This window comes from Pyrgilauda ruficollis, unplaced genomic scaffold (genome assembly GCF_017590135.1).
Source record: "Pyrgilauda ruficollis isolate IOZ18807 unplaced genomic scaffold, ASM1759013v1 scaffold25, whole genome shotgun sequence".
Classification (NCBI taxonomy): Eukaryota; Metazoa; Chordata; class Aves; order Passeriformes; family Passeridae; genus Pyrgilauda; species Pyrgilauda ruficollis.
The window spans coordinates 10,479,464-10,499,931 of record NW_024523822.1 but is presented as its reverse complement, the minus strand read 5'-3'; the positions used below and the strand labels follow the sequence as shown (position 1 = coordinate 10,499,931).

Sequence of the window (20,468 nt, the reverse complement as noted above, 5' to 3'; positions counted from 1 at the left end):
TATCCTTCTCTGTCCATCTTGGCCTGGAAATATTTTTAAATATTCCCTCTGGAAATCAGGTCTATGTTTTCCAGAACATATGCTTAGTGTGTCCTATTGCTCTTTGAGATGTTAACAGGTCCAAATGCTGCATTCCTTCCCATCCCATGGGTTTGCATGCTCTCCCTGACAGAGATTGCTGCATGGCTGTGGGTGCTGCAGAACCTGCAGACATGCTGTAACATATGTTCTCTGATTACGGGCAGTTTAACAGGAATGGGGCAAAGTCAGGCACAGAAACTTATTGCTGATGTTCATATTTTTTGTGTCCTATTTTTCATTTTGAGCATGTACTTACAGCCACAAAGTCTCCCAGGAAAATATCTTCACTCTCCTCTGCCTTCCAATATGTTTGAAAAGAGAAGAGGGCAGACTCCACATTAGAAGTTAGGTTTCTGCCACATCACTACTCACTTTGTCGAGGCTGGGCTCATTTCTCTACAGGCCTTGATCCAGGGGAATTGGCTGGAAAAGATCTCTGGCCCCAGGCTGCAACACCTGGTTTCCTGGCAGACACAGCTGTCTCACTGAAGGCACTATGGTAATGGTACTACCCTACTGTCTGTCCGTCTGCCTATCTTAATGCTTGACCTACATCTAGAGATGTGGTTAGAGAACCCACAGCTCCTTTATGAATCCTTGGAAAGCAAAATGGGCATTTGTAATTAGTGAAGTGGTGGTGTGTTCTGATTATAGTACCTCTGCTTAATGCCACATTTACCCACACTGGACAAAAATGTGATCTAGTTTGGAGTGTTATAACTACTACAGGCTGTTAACCACAGCCTGCAACTATCAAGGCTTGAAATTTGCCTATTTACACGGCTGATAGATGAGGACTAGATTTGCAGTACAGGTCTGAGGAGCTGCAAGTGTGACTAGTAGAGTGTAGAACCCCTTCACAGTGCTTGCTTTACTGCTGGGTGGATGAAGCGAGAACAGCAAAAATGCATATGTGAAGGAGACTGGGAGAGTCTTCCTAATCACAGGTACTCAGCTCTGGCCACTGGCTGTCAGTATACCCTCCATAAGCAAGTGTGTGCAATCATGTCCTCTCTCTAAAGATGGCATTGTTTGCCCTTCAGCCTTGCTCCCCTCACCAACAGCAAGCATACCAGCATCAGCTCACTTGCAGAGTAACGCCATAATGCTGGCTAGGTCAGGCAGCTTAGCTTTGACTTATGCTGAACTGGAGGAAAACTGTCACTGCCATGGCTACAGACTGGGCTTGGGAACAGACTTCTTCTGTGTCTTGGAAACTAATACAGACAGGATGGATGATTTGATTTGGTCATAGACACATAGACACAAAGTATGAAGACCAGCTTAGTAGCCAGGGTAAATCTAGTGAGCTACTCAAAACTGAAGACTTGTTTTGGGGGAACAAGGATGTTCCACTCTTGGGTTTTATTTCTGAGATGGTTTCCTGATCTGTGTGTACCAGGCCTGGGACAGATTCATGCAACCAAACCATTACTTATGGGAAAACAATGCTCATCCTCACCACCTTTGCTGCTGTTACAGCAGAAGCGAGTAGGTGAGAGCTGCTCACTGTAGCACTGCATGTCACAGCACTGGGCACAGTTATGGTGCCTTGTGCTTGGTGGCACGGAGCAAGGGCAGAGTACATGGGCAGACTGGAATCCCAGTTGGAATCTTGTAATCTGTGACCACTTGCAGTTGTTTTGAAACCATCTGCCTGCCTCCAAACTTTTCCTTGCAGACAGATCAACACATAGGCAGTATGGATGTTTGTGGACTAGAACCCCTGTGAGAAATTCAGTCCAACAGTATAAACACATTGTCTCATTACACATTGCTGCTGACAGTCTTAAAAGAACTAAAGTAATATTTTGTTTTTCAGAAGACAGGCTATAGATATCTATGATTAGGAACTCAGCCACAAAGCACACACTGGAACATTGCTAACAAGATCATATGAAAAAGCTATGAAATTCTGTTACATGGGTTTCATGCCCTAAAGAATGCAAGTTTTCTCCCTCTCTTGGATGAAGTTTCCTGAGCAGAATCTTTGCTGAAAGAAATCCCAAATACTTTTCCATCAACAATGCATGGTGTCACTTATATGTTCCTGTCTGAAACAGAGAAAATGGAAAGCAAGGCAGCTGTGATGAGGTTACTAGTAAATTAGTAGTTTCCTATTGGAGTGTCTAGAGGGAGGTGAGAAGTATTGTTAATTCTCAATCCCCCGCAGAGAACAGAAGCTGCGGTCAGTTCACGACACATTGTTTCTGCTGGTGTTTCTTCCTCAGAGAAGGATTCCTCACTTTCTCTGTGCCAGTGTAGGGTCACTCCCATGGCAGACAGTCTTCCATGAATTTTTCCAAAGTGGGTCTTTCCCACAGCCTCCAGTGTGGGTCCCTTCCATGGCGTGCAGTACTTCAGGAACACGCTGCTCCAGTGTGGGCTCACCCTGTGGACACAAGTCCTGTCAGAAGGCTGCTCTAGCATGTGTCACACAGGGTCACAGTCTCCTTTCTCCTTCAGGCTCCATCCATAGCTGTACAGGTTTTTCTCCTTCTTAAATCCATTACCCCAGAGGTGCTGCCACTGTCACTGATGGCCTTGGCCAGTTGCAGGTCCATCTTGTAGCTGCTTGGCATCCGCTCCATTGGACACAGAGGAATCTTCTTACAGCTTCTCACAGAAGCCAACCCTATAGCCTTCCCACTTCCAAAATCTTACTGTGGAAATCCAATACAAAAACTTAAGAAAACTATTCCGTTATCTTGCAACTTAACATTTTGCAATGCTGCAAATTCAGCTACAGTAAGTGAAAGCCAGCACTGGCTACTGTGCTGTACTTCTTATGAAAGTTAACAGAGCAGTACAGGGAAAGATTTATGGTTACTAGCAGGGAGGGAGGAAATGTTTCCAGCAAGAGGGAAAAGAAAATCATTCACAGGGCAAATGTTACTTTCATTTAGTTTATGTTACTCATCTACAGCCCCAAACTCAAAATATGTTATTCTGAATAAGAGGAAGCCATTCATTAATGAAATGTATTTTTATGTAGTCAAATGAACAACACTCATTACAAATGAAGTTTTATACACTTATCTCAAGATTGATCCATAGATTTAAACACTAAAAGACATAAACTGCCTAAGTTACACAGCTTAATTTCACTACATTTGGTGAAGTTGCTTAGTGTTCACACCTGTATGTGGGAGATCTTTTGTTCCTTTTAAATCCCTATGTGTGCTGTTGCACTCTTTTGACTGTTACATGACAGTCTGCTTAATTTTGGCTTAAAGCACAAGAACACATAAGCTTATTTAATAATAATATTTCTTCAAGACTATCAAAAAGGCATATGTACATTTATGTACCTAGCATCTTCTAAGTTCCCCAGCCTAATTGTGTATTGGGGTGTTACAGAAGAAATTATTTTGCTTTTGCATAATGACATTAGATACGGAGGGACAATTCTGGGGTTTGTGAGCTGGAGGAAGCAAGTTGATAATCAGTCCATCCACTGCTTAGCTGGAATCTCTCCTGATTCTTCACCCTTCTGTGCCAACACAGGCTTTTGGATACCTCTCCTTTAAAGTGAGGACTGGTATATGCCTTCCACACTGAAGCAAAGGTTAATAAAGTTTAGTAAGAGATAAGCTTTCTTTTTATGCCTCCAGCTATTTATTTGCCATCATCTTCCCATTTGATAGAGGTGATCTTCCCGCATCATGTGTATTTGGACTTTGCTTTGAAACCTGAAGAGGCATGAAAGAAATCTGCTGTAGAAAGGCAGACTATTTCTAGTGTTTATGCTTTTCAATACTTGTAGTAAGAAAGAACCTCTGAGAACAGTGACAGAGAGCACTGGGGATAAGGCTGAAGAAGAAATAAGTTGTGTAATGTTCCAGAATAGGTTTGAAAAGATTCTTTCAGTAACTTTTCTACTATGCTCAAAGCTTTATCTTGTTGTCTTTTGACTCAAGTGTTTAGCCTGTATTCAGAGCTGTGCTCAATTAGTCTGCTGGTAAGGGGAATTGATTTTTACAATAAGGTCTTTCTGTAGATAAATTCAGTTTATTTACAAAAGAATCTACACAATGTCCTACTTCTATGGACTTACTAAGACCAAATATCCAGTTCACTTCCTCATATTTTCCAAGCTGTCCTTTCTACTGACTTTCACCTTGGGAGCTCAGCATTCTCCTTCCCCACACAACTGCAGACATGGGTCCTTGGGGTGATGGCTCTGCCCTCCTGCCCTTCTTCCCTATGGCCTTGGATAAAAGATAAAATATCTGCTGTCAGTCCATCTGCTGGTCCATGATGCTTAGCTGTGCTCTGGCCCTGACATCCTGCCATCTGGCCCTGTGAATATTTGTTACATTTTGTGCATATTATGGCTAGCACCTGCAAAAACTATAAGTATGATACTGCCTGTTCCAGTTGATGTGTTTATGGAATTTCTTCATATGTGTTCATGCTCACATTACACAAGGTATCCCTTCAAAATGAATAGGGAGACCTTTTCCACATGTGAATTTAGAAAGTAATATGAATACCATGTTTGGGAAGGACTGTGCATGTCCCAGTGTTACAGATGAAGTTTTGGTATGGACCATCACTGCTAACAGTTCTGAGTTCCCCAGCATTCCAAATATACCAGTGGGGGCTATTTAATTTTATGCAAAAGTATTATAGATCCAGATTTTTTAAAAACACAATTGGATCATTTAAGAGAAAATATTGAAGAGTTTAAAGCAAGGGTGAATGTGGAAATTCCTAGGGAAGCAAAGAGACTTCTGCTGGTCAGTATATAGGAAAATTTCAACAAGAGAATTGAAGTAAATATCTTGCTTGGTAATAGTATCAATGACCTATAGTTACAAAAATTTTCTTTTATTATTTTTAAGTAGTAGCATGTAACATTTTACTGTTTATAGAAGGAAGTTAAAGATTTTAAGTTAAAATCCTAACTGTGGTGTTACTTTGATACTGTTTTAATTCTGAGACTGTTTCTATTCATTATAAATGCATTATGTGCATTTATAATGAATAGAAATTTTTGTAATTTGAAGAGCTATCCAAAGAAACCCACACCTTATTTCACAACTAAAATATCAATATTTAGCAGTAGTCAAAAGACTGTGTTACAGCTTTGATGCTGAAGTTATGTATTTTTCTAATATAGTAACTAAGATTTAACTATAGTAGTTTTAAAAATGTTGACTTTTAAAATACAGTGTATGAGTAGAGGGGAGGAGACAACCTCAATAGCTCCTTTACATTGAAAATTTTCATGGTGTGACTTTCCCTAGCTTTCCCCCAGGTAAGGACACTGCTGATGTTTACATAATGCTGAACTTGTTTTTTCCTGCAGGGAGTGCATGGCACACAAGCTGAATGATTTCATAAATGTAAGAACAAAATATGATGGTGTTTAATTTTCTTGCATTTGTAATGGGACTTTGTTGATTGTTCAGCCTTGAATTCTTTTATTAAATGTTGCCTGTTACACTGGAAAAAATCACATCTGTTTTCTTTGTTTTCAGATCAAGGAAGAACAGTATTTGAGGAAATGCTAGATCAGATTTATAATCAGTACTCTTCAAATAAAATGGCAAGTGACTGACCTGTTATTTAGGTGTTCCCTAGAGTTAGCAATATAATCTCTAAGTACACTATTTAAACTCAATATTAATTAGAAAGATGTAATTTCAGACATTGTCATTTGGATACCATTAGACTCGAATTAAGAAATGGGCATTTTATTTATTTTTTTCCATAATTTTGTACTTCTGATTAGTCAAATTCTATCTCCTGTATTCCACCAGTGACCAGCTACAGCAGCATTTTGATTTTGTTTTTTGTTTAGTTTTTTTTTTCCTTAAGAATTATGACAGTAGATCAAATGGTAAATAGGTTATCTAACAGATGCTTTACATTTTTCAATTTACCAGTCTTTGATGACATTTTGTTTCAAACAGTGTATTTCTGATTAAGACATTCTATGTGATCCCTTTGTATCCCTGCAGCACTTGACTTCTTTAACTTGTCAATAATTACTCTTAAAGGACTGTTTGCTGAGCAAGCTAAATAAATGTAGATAGTATTCCACCTCTGGTAAAATTCAGAGGTCCTGCATGATAATCAGCACAAGCTACTCTTCTGAATTAAAAATGTACAAAGAGGAAGATTCTTAGAAATTAAGCTACTTTGGACAGGATGAAATATAGGTCAGATAACTCAGCAGATGAAAGACTGGCAGTATAATGCCATGCAAGTGAAATGCCATTGCAAATTCCCTTACCCCTGCAGCTCCTCATTGCTAGCACTGCTCAGACCTTGGTATAAGAACCATACAACCAGGCTGGTGAGGAGATGTACAGACACGGGGCTTAAACCTTCATCCTGGCAGCCTCCCTACACTGGCATCATGACAGAGCTCCTTGCAGTGGCCAAATCCGTGTGGTAGTCACAGAGCATATGTGTCTGATTCCAGATATACTTCACCTCCTGCATCCTCATCCACTGCAGTTTTCACATACTTGCACTGCAGTAACCTAGCGGGGTCTGTCCATTCCACCTCTGGAGAAAAGCACACCACCCAGCCCACCTTCACTTCTGCCCCAAGGGAGCAGCTGAGTGGCAGATAGATGTTAGTCATCACCCTAATGCCCTGAAAAATACTCAGAGACCACAGCAATAAATGCAGTGTAAAAACTTTAGGCTGAATACAATAGTACAAAATATTGTCTTCTTCCCACAAGAGTTCATGGGTCTTTTGTTGTTGACTTCAAATTCATGTAGAATTCCACCCATGCTTTTTCAAGCCAACTGGAAAGTTTTCTTGGAAATTTCTGTCAAATTTAGAATAAAATATGTTTTTCTTTTTCTTCTCCTTTTTTTTTAAAGAAACCTTTCTCTGTATTTAACTAGGCTTAGCTTGTTAGAGTATGTTGCTAATAACAGCAAGGTTGTAGGTTCAATCCCTACACAAGCCATTTACTTAACAGTTGGACTTAATCCCTGTGGGTGCCTTCCAACTCAGAATATTCTGTGAATCTGTGATCTCAAACTCCTATTGCGGTTGACTATGGAATTTCTCCTCTTTCCATAACTCCCCAAGTCTCGTCTGGTTTATAGTTGTATCTAATAATCTGATGAAATTCTGACCTAAAACATTAAGGTGCCATATGCCTTTGCATCTGCATCCTTTGAAAAGTTATTAGTCCTCACTGGTGTAGATACTTGTAGATGTTCTTATTTATGATCTTAATTAAATTTATGATAGTTCAAGGTATGTTTAGCAAATTGTAATTACTACTGTTTCTTTATATAAAAACAAAAAAATTAATCAGTCTATCTTTTCATTTCCAATCCCTTAGATATAATTCTGGCTCTCCTTTAACTTACAAAACATAATTACAAGTCATACAGTAATTTTATTAGTGAATACCCTGAAGACTACAGGGTGCATATCTTCTAGACTGGTTCATCCTTATATATTCTGTTTCTTCATGTATTCCCTTACCTGCCAAATCACCAGATATAGTGACATTATCTTCATTACTTAATTACAATTATTAGTCAAGGGGTTTCTACCCCAGACATGCAGCTTTTGAGCAGTGTGTTGAACAGATTAGCAACAGGTTTAAAAAATAAACCATTTGATGATGGGAATATTATCTCCTAGCCACCTAAGAAGGACAGTAGAATAAATACTACTTTAATATTCGAAGAGCCCTATGTAATGAGCAAGTACAAATACAGAATAAAGGCTGTTTGTACATCCATTGCTAAAATTTATTCACTTTTGAATGCACTGCAGTTTAAAGTACTTTTCCATGCAACATATGAATTATGCATGTATATATATAGACATATATAAAAAATGTTTGTATATTCCTTATGTGGGCTAGCACATTTCTTGGAGGAATTAAAATAAGAGGGGAGGGCTGCTTGATATTCCAGTGAAATCTAATTTGCAAGCAATTTGCAACTATAAATTTCACTTGAGAATTCCAGATGTTTGGTGCACATCTACACATAGGAAGAATTTCCCAAGAAATTAACCTTAATGGCTGCAGTAAAATGTATCAGAGGCTTTACCTTTGCATCTCTACTGTCTGTGAATTTCTACTTCATGGACCTGTCTTTTGCTTTTGTACTGTCCTTGTTTTTTTAAAGGCAAATGAATAGGCTTTTTACTAATGAGTTATATTAAGAGGCTACTGGATTTCCAGACATACGTGTCATGAATTATAGTTATATTTTACAAAGACAGTTTTTCAATTCAGTTTCCTAAACACACTGTAGAATGCCTAAAAACAGAATCCTTGAACATGGGCACTGTACATTTTTGCTAAAACATCCACCGTCAAAATCCCCAGTTTAAAGAAATTGGTGGGTGAAAGAGTATTAGCTCATTCTTTACTTTGGAAACTCAGAAAAATCTTGTTTTTTACAAGGTCAGTGAGGACAACTGGAGCAAAGACGTTATCTCTTGATTTAGTGCCAGTTTGTGCCAGCTTCCACGGATGTCCTGTCAGCAGCACTCCAATCTTCTATTACTCTTGGCTTTCCTTTTTTTGTTTTCTGGCAAAGCCTAAATGTCACAAGTTGTCACAGAGCTAAGTAGATCTTACAGGTAGCTGGATTATCCTATGCAGAACTGTACTGAAAGTGATATTTTAGTCTAGGTTTGTTTAATGGGCAGTTGAAGGAGTCAGCAAAATGAAAGTTCCATTTCTCTGCACTACTAGTTAGAAGAGCAAGAAATGAGTAACTAAGAAATTAGTAACACTACAGAAAATTTGCAGCAATATGTGAAGCTTTCAGAGACCTTTCTTTGTCAAGAATCCTTCAATCCTTAGAGCAGCAAGTGCCATGTCTGTACAGGGCCGGGTCAGGAAAAGCCAGAATGTTGCCTGCAAACAGCCCAACAGCAGCTGAATGGGAGGTTGTCTTGATAGGTTTCCTGCTGCCTCAGATTGCTGGAATGAAGTTTTATAGTTCTGTCTCTATTTTCATCCAATTTTACCTCCTTCTACAGGAAGAAATTGCCAGGATTTGTTCTTGCACTTTATGTCCACATTCAGGTAAGGAAGTTGAAGTCTTCCAAGGAAGCAACCGAGGGAGTTTTATTTTCTCCTTGATGTCTACAGAATCTTCTCTAGAAAGCTGTATCTGTTCAGGGCACATAGAGATTAACAGCATGGCCAGAATGTATACTGTCTCTGGACACACAGATTAAGTGTGAGGAAATACTAGCTTCCCCTCAATTTTTATCCTTCCAGCTCTAGATCTGTGATGAGTAAGGAGGGGAAGGAGGGCACACAGGGGAGTAAAATGAGAGATGGGTGCAGCAGTGTCAGCTAGCTGGCTTTCTGTGACACAGGCCAGTCATCAGAGACAGTGACAGAGGGTTTAGTGCTGACAGAGCCTGTGTCTTTACCCTTTGGACCTGGACAGTCATGAATAAACAAGTAACTGTGAAAAATAACAAAATGCCTTTCAGAATTTTAAGAGCCTCACATGCTAGTTCTCATGAAAACTATCCCTACTGCAGTATTTCCAGGAGTCCCAGATATCTCCTGCAATGCAATTTTGCAGGCTCAGTAGTAAACTATTCTGCACATTTTGAGCTAAAGGACAATGTAATAAATGACTGCAGTAAACTACATTGATATTGCATTAAATTGCATCTGAATCCAACACTACTGGTGTTGAAAATCTGCCCTGCAGCCTCTCACTGTCCTCTTGTCTTCTTACATCCTCCTTGATACTGCAATACCAGTGTGAGTCCAAGGTAGATTAGGAGCAGCTGTTCTGTAGCAAACAAACAAAAGCCTTTGTCTATTAGCCCCTATCACTTTTTCCAGTGGGGAAAAAAGGCCAGATGTCTGTTTGCAGACAAGTGAAACTTCATAAAATGCTTGAATTTTTCACAAACAGAAAATCTGAAGCTTGATCCAAGAGTGATTTCAGGCAAATCTGATATTAGTGGAGTTTCATTCACTTCGCGGAACAACACTAATTCCTGCAGTTCATGATACAGCCTCTAACTCAAAAGTCTCTGAATATTGCCATGAAGATATTTCAGTGTTATTGTAGAAGCCAAACAGGAATATATTTTTTAAAAATCATGTCAATAAATGAGCAGCATAACATAGCAGGACTAAAGCTTAAAAGAGAAAAATGAAGTGCCAAATTGCCTGGCACAGTGAAGAACTAAAATGTAAAACAACTGAGTCTAGTCCTAAATGTATTTTTGGTATATTGAAATGCTCCTCCAAATGATCATTCTAATTGTAACCCACTGATATCTGTAGCTACAGGGAAACAGGAAATATTAGGACATCTCTTCTGCTGTGAATCTCCCACTGTCACTCATGGGAGATGCATTGAAAGATGCAAATGGGATTTAGACACACAGGCTTTAATTTACTCCTGCAGCTCTAATGATTAGATGTAAAATGTACTGTTGATATGTTCTCTGAAGAATAGGTGACATAATGTGAATGTCATAATCTTAATCTTCCTTTCACATTTTCTTGTATTTTAGTTAAAAGGCAGAGTAATGCTAAAATGAAAATGTAATACATCTTTCTTCACTACAGGATATCACCCTACCACAAGGTCCAATTAGAATACTGAATTATTAAATTTAGGGCATTTTATTTTAATTTATATATTACTTGAATATACTAAGGTACACCTTCAAGGTCTTGAAATGCACTTGCTCTGTCTTATGAGTGCTTTAATAGGGGTTTGCTTTCACAAATAAGGAAAAGTTTGAGTATGGGCTTTCAAATAAAGGTGGTTTGGTCAGAGTAGACTAGAATGGTCTACAAAATACCTTTTTAAATGGAAACAAACTGCAAAATTAAATTTGCTTTGAGTTCTAATTGACATGCATATTTTGTACACAGTTCAGAACTAAAAAGTTTGTGTTCCTCTTGGAGACCTCCGGAGCTTTGTAAGTCCCTGTCACTCTTAACATATATTCACATGGTTTATGTCTTAGCTTTACTGCATCACCAAGTTTTATGAGTCAAGTCATAGGCAAAGTTTTATTGAGAGCCTTACAATTTTTTAATAACCATGTCATTTGGGGCAAGGGAAGGTGAGAAATAGAATGACTCCTAGGATTTTTTGAAATAGGTACTATTAAGATTAGTACCTAAGTAAGAATGGAAGGTGGAACAGTGTATTTTAATGTAATAAATGCACGCACACACACACATATACACAAAGAGGTGTGTATGTGTCTGCTATAAATTTGGATTTTTGACAGAATAACTGTCATGTTCAGAAGTTTATGCAGAAAAGTGTGGTATTCCTTGGAATGCTTTTGCTCAAGCCAGTAGCTGTTAGTTGCTCCATCTATATTTAACAGATGAGAGGTTGTCTTGAGAGAAGCTCTTAGAAGACCCTCTCATCTAACCCTGGGTATCCTGTCGCTTATCTTAAGGTCTTACTATAGTTAGATTATTTGACTCATAGTTCTCATGAACATAAGAGATACTAATGCTTTTGGATTTAAGACTGTAGTTCGTCTTGCCAAATCCATGCCTTATGACCCAAATTATGATTTTGAAGGATAGTTTCCACTGGTTGGAACAATGGAAAGGATGAGTAAGACTGAAGTAATGTAATCCCACTCTGGCTTCTCTAGGGGTTCCTCCCTTTGAAGTTAGCATTTATCCTACAGAGTGCTCATCACCACCTCTACAAGTTTAGACCCTGTGGTTTTCTCCAAATCGCAAATCACATTAATGAAAGGGCATTAGAGATGGCTAAGCCAAACAAAATTTGATGAGAATTTTAAAACAGCATCATTTCAACTATCATGATGTAAGAAAATCACACCACTTCATTCTTGGTCCTGGAGAATTGTAGACATCAGTTCTGGCATCCACTAAGGAAGGAGACTGGATTAAGTCTGTGAATCATCATAGAATCGGGTTGGGTTGGAAGAGACCTGAAAGATCATCAAGTTCTAAGGCCCCTGCCATGGGCAAGGACACTTTCCACCAGGTTGCTAAAAGCACCATCCAATCTGGCCTTGAACATTTCCAGAGATGGGACAATTGTAACTTCTTTGGGCAAATGGTTCAAGTGCCTCACCATCCTCACCACAAAGAATTTTCTCCTAATACCTAATCTAAACGTGCCCTCTTTCAGTTCAGATACATTCTTCCTTGTCCTATCAATACCCACCTATGTAAAAAGGCCTCCCTCTTTTTTATAAGCCCCCTTTAGCTACTGAAAGGTTGCTCTAAGGTCTCCTTGGACCCTTCTCTTTTCCAGGCTGAACACCCTTACTTCTGTCAGCCTGTCTTCATAGGAGAGGTGCTTAAGTGCTTGGATCATCTTCATGGTCATCCTCTGGACTCACTCTAACAGCTTCACAGCTTTCTTTTGCTGAGGACTCCTGTGTCTGGGATCCTTCCCTCAGACTCAAAGTCTTCCACTTGGAGGTTATGGGTGCACAGTAGAAACAGATGATCTGGAACCGTGACTAAATACTAGCTGCACTCAACAAGATTTTAAAAATCTATTTGGGCAAAATATGAACATATTACGCTTGTTGCCTTTTCCTCCAGATCTATAAACATGCAGAACATGATTACCACTATAAAACTACAATTTATTGTTCTTCTTCAAACTTTAATAAATTCAGAAACTTTAAACTGCTGTACTTTAGAAGTAGTTCACTACTTCAGACTATGTGCTGTTTCTGCTTTAATGGCCAGTGGAGACATAATGTGCATGTGCAGGCCAGATAAAGGAGGTTCTAATTTAACCTAATTAAAAATCAAGAATATTATCAGTGTCAGTATGGAGCTTGAAAAGATAATTGCTTCAAAAACTGTATGTAAGAAAAAATAAATTTAATTTAGAAAATGAAAAAATCCACCAAAAAAAACAACAACTTGTGGGCTTTTTAATAGTTCTTTCCACACTAACTAATTAGCCTCTTAGGTTTTGAAAACTGTTCATGAAATGTTCTGTTAGTATTGAAGAGGTTTTTTGGTTTTCTTCTTTTCATGAAGTCTTTTGTCTTGGCTTTTTCTTTCTTTCTTTCTTTCTTTCTTTCTTTCTTTCTTTCTTTCTTTCTTTCGTCTTTGCATATTCAGGATTTTTTGCCTTTTTCTTCTCTTTGGTCTTTGGGCTTGTTCTAAAATTAAAATAATAGTTTAGTTCTTAATTTTATCCATGAATCAGCTGAACAGTTGAGCTCCTTCTGTGATTGGATAATTGTTAAAAGATATTTGAAATCTTTATACAAATTTCTTCAGCTGTAAATACATTGTTGTTACCAGACTTTAAACTCAGGCCTTCCTTATGGGTTTATTATGTTTTATTCAGTATTGTGTAAAAATCAAACAGAGATTTCAGTGATAGAAGTTTCTCCATGTACCAGCAAGCAGATCTGGTTCCTTAATCCCGAGAAAATAAATCCAAAGGTATCAGGATGGCTGCGAAGAGCAGCCTTAGGTCTCTTACAACTAGAGTGAAAGACTAAATCTTCTTCTGGGATGCAATGTAACTATAGACTCTGATTATCTCCTATCTTCTGATACTATTCAACTACTTGAGATAACCACTGCTGTTTGTATAATGCACTGGAAATTTTGTAGTAAAACAATGCTAACATAATGGTTCTTAAAGCACTTCTGGGGCTGTTATAAGGAAGCAGGCAGAAGAATGAAGATATCACCACACTTGTTGATCTTTGCCTGTCATCTAGGTCTACATCGCCACAGTAAGAGTTAAGCTGCTTTACTTAACAGCAAGGAATGAACAAAAGCAGTTTTAATACCGGTGGTGTTACCACTTATCTAAACAATAAGTTATGTGGTGTAATTGCAGGCTGAATTAGGTCACACTTGGTCACATGGCTTATTCCAAATTGATGTTACTTCTGTTTGATTGTCCTTTCAGGAGCAGCGATGTACTTCAATAAATGAATATGCTTGGGCAACATTTCCAGAACTGTTTAAAACTACAAAATTAGGCAATTGCAATTCATGCAGCGTATGACAGAAGTGCTATTACTGTCATAGAAACTACAGAGCTTATGACCACAACTAGTGATTTATTCTGAAGAGTCAGTTGAACATAAACCAGTTGTAAAAATATTTAAAGCATAATATCTGATACATGTAAGAGAGACAGTCCAGATTTGGATTACAAGCAAAGAAAATCCCAACTACTATCATGATAGGGACATGAAGTACTTTTAACTGAAGTAAGAAATTTTGTAGACAGTTCTTAAAACTTGTTTGTACAAAAATCTCTTTCTCCTGAGGGGGATACAGTTACTTGGTTTAACTTCTAGGCAAAGAGCTTACAAACTGTCTACAAATAGGTCCTCAGTCTAGAAAGAATGGAAAAAGAGCAGCGACCTACTCCAAGTGCTCTGCAGTGGTTTGAAGAAACAAACAAGAATCCCAGAAGCAGCTAGTGGAGTATAAATGCTTAAACTGATGTGCCCTACAAAATTAGTTTGGGTGGATGCAAGCTACAAGGATGCAGCTACACTGCCACTGTCTCCAGGCACACTTCATTTGCTGTTAGCTGAACTATATTTGGACTGTTTTCACTGCTAAATGTACAGCATGTCCTGTGTTTGTAGAGTCCCTAGCAAAATGGGACCCTGCTCTTGACTGACCTCTAGACTGCACAGTGATACTAATAATAAATACCAGGGAAATAAATGATGACTTAACACATTTGATATATTTCCTCCAGTATGAAAAAGCAATATGAATATGTACACCAGCACACTGTAAGCAGATTCTGATGTATGCTATATATTTTTAGCACAATGGCCTTGCTCCAGACATTTCAGACATCTTCTACTGTCTTTCATCATTTTGCAGTGGAGTTATGTAGGGTACTCTAGATTCGAGGTAGCTGTGGTCTAGTGTTAAAATTAAAGTTGTATAAAAATGTAGTTAGTAGCACCCTTTAGACAACTGCTGTGCAAACAGCTGTTTGTTAGGAAAAATAAATGACTGAATAAATGGTACAAATAACTTTTGTTCCAGTGTTCATATGTTGTGCTGCAAAATAAACATACATCTAGAAGAGAAATTCACTTCTTCTGCTGCCTATTTTCTATGTTTTACTGCTTTTACTGTTCATAAATCATTATTTTTATAAAAACTAACAAGAATATTTAGAATTCCATTGCTGTCCCTCTTATGGGACATGATAAACTTCTGCAAAAAACAGAAGTAAATTCAAGTAAATTCAGATGTGGTAGAGGGCTCACCAAAAAAGTTAAATACTGGTACTGATTATAGCAATATTTCTTTTGACTTCATGTTAAGGGAAGTTATGGGACAGAAAATCATGAGATTGGTAAAAGAAGAATATTGTTACTTTATTTGCTGAGATCTTGTCAATATCTTACATTGTCCCCATTGTCACTGCGTATTAAAATGGTGCTGAGAGGTTCCAGCCAGGATTTGGCATTAGGGAAACACTGTAAGATCTTCTCCATTTTTACACACAGTCAGAGCAGGAATAGAAGGAAAGGAATTAAATGTGGAGTAGTTTTACAATGGGCCATAAAACTGCTGTTAAATCTGTGGGTGCCATTTGCTAACACCATAGTCTGAACTAGGAGAACTGATGAGGAAAAGGGAAAAAAGAAGAGCAAGGATGGCAAAAAGGAAGTGCATTTATCAGGAACTAAAATGAAACTGAAGTGACTATACCCAACTGACCAGTAAAAACATAATAATGTTGCAAAGAAAAGTACAGGAGGAAAAAAAATCATATGCTGATATTGTCAGTGGGTGCCTGATAATTCTTGCTGAAGCTGCCTCAGTAACTTCATGTGCCAACCTAAAGCATCAGACAGAAGAATAACTGCCTGTAACAGCAATCTTGATTTGGTTCAAGGTGAAGCATGTGTGCTTTGTTTTATCTTCACCTGCCTTCAAGTACAAAAGAAAGATGCTGTCAACATCTGTGCCAGTTTAAAATTATTCCTAGTAATAAACTTCCATTAGTCATTTTCAGATAACAGTAGAGAAAAAAATCCAAACAAAAAATGCAGCCATGATTAGAATTTCATGTACATAAAGTTATGACTGTGATTTACAACATACTTTCCAGGCATAGGAGTAAAGACATTCTCCCAAAACATCAAAGAGATTAAGAAAGCTCTCAGCAGAGACCAAAAGGAGTAGCAAAAAAATGCCAAAAATGAATAAGACTTTTTATTTGGCTAGGGAAGAAGTTCATAGATCTGGTGGACCTGCTAAGGGTGTTATGTGACTAGATGTTGCTTTCCATCCTGAGTGTTTTATCTGGTCTACTAACGCATTTTCTTCCCTGGACTTAGAAGATACAGCTCATCTCATATGCAGGTAAACTGCTCCTGCAGTTTTTTGTTTTTTTTCTCTAGATCATCACTTTGGTATCTCACCATTAGTTTGCTAAGCTCATTTAGTACTGTACTGAGGCAAGGCTATTTTGCATATCAATCTTCACTCTGCATCTTTAAGAAGGATGTTGGAATTAAGCCCCTGATGCCAGGGGTAGATGCTCTGCTCTCTGTCATAAATGATCAACCTGGGTACCTGGTAAAGCCACTTGTTTGTGGAGTAGGTTGAAAGAAATTTTGCCAACAGAGATATTTGAGTTGTTTGGAATTGTATTTAATCTTAAAAGATAATTAGTGTTGTCTTTTGTGTTATGCAACTAAAGTCTGTGGAAAGAGAAGAATATCACACCTCTCAGTTTCAGCTGTAATTACTGTATGAGGGTTAGAAGTCCCTGTGTGTTCATAGATTTTGTGTGGTGTCTGTTCATAAAAGCAGTAATTCCTCTCTCAGAAGCTATAGACCAGACTTCCTGAGCATTCCTTCAGTGCCCCATTGTTAATAATTAAAAATAAAAAAGGAATGGGATAAACTGCATGAAAAAAAGAACATATGAGGTAACTGAAGAAGTTAGTTAGACTTGTGAGTAGAAAGAAACCTAAAAGATGTTGGCTAAGCTGCTGTGAATGCTTTACATATTTGTATAAAACTACAGGATATGTATTCTTCTTCCATGAAATGTTAATTTTGTGTGCAAACTCACGGCTTTGGAGAGATGAACACCCATAGGTTCAATCTGTGACTAAAGGCCAATGTACTGAAGACCAATCCTCTGAGAACTGTTACACTCAATGATGCCACCTCAGGGTGTTTCTGGACCACAACTTCCCAGACTTGGAAAGCATTCCTGCTTGGCTGGTTTCCCTTCCTTCTTTCATGACAATTATTAATGCTGAATCTTCATCCTGATGCTCACCCTTAAATAAACATCTCCTCCTTTTCAAATGAGACATCCCCCCAAGATATTTCTCTTCCTTCCCAAATAGATGGGGATTTGGAAACAAATGCAGGAGAAATCACAGAACAATAAATGAAAGGAAGTGACATCAAGTTGTGACAGAAAAAGTTATTGGATATTAGGAAACATTTCTTCACAGAAAGGGTTGTCAAGCATTGTAACAGGCAAGTAATTGACTCACCATTCCTGGAAGTATTTAAAGGATTTGTAGATGTGGCATGTGGGGACATGGTTTAGTAGTGCACTTGGCAATGCTATATTTACAGTTGGACGCAATGATTTTAAGGGTGTTTTCCAACCAGAGTGATTTCATGATTCTATAAAAAAATGAGATGAATGAGAAGAAATAGCATAGAGCATTCTCCGTAGCAGTGACCATTTGTGGAGCAAGAACTCTGGTCTGACTCAATACGCCTGCTTTCAAGGTGTAGCTGTAAAGCCTTACCAAAATAAGTTTTGCTTTTCTCAGGAATGGCAATACTTTGTTATTTCAAACAAATTGTTCTAGTGGAACAGGGTCAATAAACACTTCTCATGGTCTGCAACAGGCACAGCAAAATTAAAGCGAAATATCAAAATTGTACTGTGAATCCCACTTGCTTTTGAAAACAAGTGACTATGCAGCAGGAAAACAGGAACTGTAATCGAACAGGAAGCGTCACAAGCAATTTCTATGGGGTCCATAATTTTGCATGTACAGCAGTCGCACTTTTTTTGTGCTCCCACGGTAATTTTTCGCTCTCACTGTGGAAATGCAGATTTGGAGGTCAGAAGCACAGCAGCTGCCACAGTACCCCTGTGCTTTACAGCCTGCGTTTGGATTCAGGCAGTTTTACTCAGGGCGGAGAGCCAGGGCACTCAAACACCCACTGGCTGCCCTGTGTGGGCCGGGGATCTGGGCCGCTCAGCCGCCGGCACATTCACCCTCCCTCCTCCGGATGCGGCCCAGCCCCCACGGCGGGCAGCGGCCGCCTCGTCGGGACGGGACGGGGCGGGCCAAAGCTCGGCGGCTGCGGCGCCGACGGAGTGGGAGGGGAGGAAGGAGGTGACGAAGGAGGAGCCGGAGGAGCCGGCAGGGCGGTGCTGCGCCGAGCGCGGCGGCTCGGGCCCGCCCCCGCCGTCTAGGGGCCGCCGCTCCGCCCCGCTCGCCCGCCCGGCCCGCGGCGGCTCCGGCGGGCGAGGGGGCGAGGCGCCGCCGGCCCCTCCTGCGGCGGCGGCGGCAGCTCCGGCTCCGTGTCGGGGGCGCGGCGGTGGCAGCTCCGGCTCCGCGCCGCCTCCCCGCGGGCGGGTGTTATGGCCCCTTGGGGGAGCGCAGAGGGCTCCCCGGCTTGGAGGTCAGCGCAACTCCTGCTCCTCGTCGTCTCCTGCTGCGGTAGGTACCGGGCAGTGACGCCGCCCGTCCGCCTCCGGCTCGCGGGCCGGGAGTCGGCCGCGGGGGAGGGGGAACAAAGCGGCCTTTCTCCCGGCCGGCCTCGGCGGGGTCCCCGGAGCCTCTCAGCACCGCCGCCACGGCCGGCTGGTGTCCCCGTACTTACCTTCTCTGCCCCCAGCCCCGTCTCCTCCGAACTCGACTGCTCCAAAATTCGCTTCGGGGTTTTTTGTTTTGTTTGGGATTTTTTTATGTGTTGTTTATTATTTATTTATTATTTTTGGGGTGGACGGAAATCTCCTCTGGGAAGTCCTTAAAACTGCGGCCGGGATTCTGGGATTCGGCCCAGCTGCCCTGGGCTTGCTCTCCCGCAGATGTGCGTTGCCGGGAACTCCGGAGTTGGCGCGGGGCCGCACAAACAAGCCAGCCCCAAATCCTCTGAGTCACGAGTAATCGCTGCCTGTGGATAATAGGGATGGATGCTTGGGAGATGTTCCACGTCCGGCCAGGACGAGCGAGGCCTGGTGTCGGGGGCAGGGCGGCCGCTCCGGGCCGCGGAGTCGGGGGCTGGCACTGGTGATGAGTTTGTGACACATCAGCGCAGGCCTGGAAGACCTTCCAGGGACCTTTGCTTCTGCTCAGCCTGTCCGCAGTTCATACCCGAATAAGAATTCATTCCTGACTATAAACCCATCTTTAAAACAAAACTGCTAATCAAAAATATTTGTGTAAATGTACTGAGGTTGGCTTTTACAGTGTAAAGGTGGCCCAGTAACACATGAGAGATCAGAAACAGATACTTGACAAAGAGCGTCGTCTCATGTTTTCTCAGGGAGTTGTGTTTGTTTTATGAAGTCGAGCATAGGTTGTGTCCATGGGCCTCAAGCAGGAGAAGCAGCCTTTGGCACAGAGCTGGGCATGTGCCTTGCCCTGAGGAGGACAGCGACAGAAGCCCTGCTTCAGCAGTTTCTGAAGTAAATGCCTTTGCTCTAAACACGCGATTGAACATAAGAAACTGGGATCTCTTTCACTGTTAAAAAAGCAAGCTTGTATTTGGAACATGAAGATCTTTCAGTTTTGCCTTTGCAAAGTGTTTTGTCCAGTGCATGCCTGTGCTGTAACAATCAGTCCAAACTCTAAAAATGTAGAGGTACTACGTAAACTTGTAGGAGTGTTTCCTATTTCATATTTACATGAGTGGAAGAATAAGGAAGGCTTCTTCAAACAGAGATTCAACTAGGCCAGTACCTGTAGATACACTGGTAAAGTTTTATTTTTGAGTGGGTATATTTGCATGAACCAAGTGGGATACTGACCGGTCTTAAATGCATATTAAGTAAAGCAAAAAAAAATTCATGTCAAAAGGTAAACTACAAACGCAACTGAAAGGGAGTTAGCTAATGGTGGAGCAGGAAGTGGTAGCAAAATCTCAGGTTTCAATATATTAAGCTGTTCTGTTTGCATACTTAATGTACTTAAACGAATTTAATTTCTGTGAAAAGGTTTTTTAAGAAACTCAGTGTGCTGGTTTTATTACACTCATCACAGAATTAAAAAAAGTCAAAATTATAATTCTGATATTCCTCATCAGCCTGACCTAAGTAAAATGTTTTGATCTGTGATACTGTAACTTAGGTGTTATAGTCAGCATTTCCCTTACAAAAACTTAAGTCACAAACATAGTCTTTGGTTAGAGAAAAACCAACCAAATTAAATT

The 20,468-nt window shown here is 40.0% G+C and overlaps 1 protein-coding gene across 1 annotated transcript in view; it reads left to right on the top strand.

Moving 5' to 3' along the window:
- Positions 1–18,529: 18,529 nt before the first annotated feature.
- Positions 18,530–20,468, top strand: part of LRP12 (LDL receptor related protein 12) — a 49,760-nt gene continuing 47,821 nt past the window's right edge. Inside the window, exon 1 of the mRNA XM_041470594.1 lies at positions 18,530–18,754. Within this exon, the coding sequence (XP_041326528.1) occupies positions 18,676–18,754 (79 nt within the window). The 5' untranslated portion in view covers positions 18,530–18,675. The remainder of the gene's footprint in view (positions 18,755–20,468) is intronic.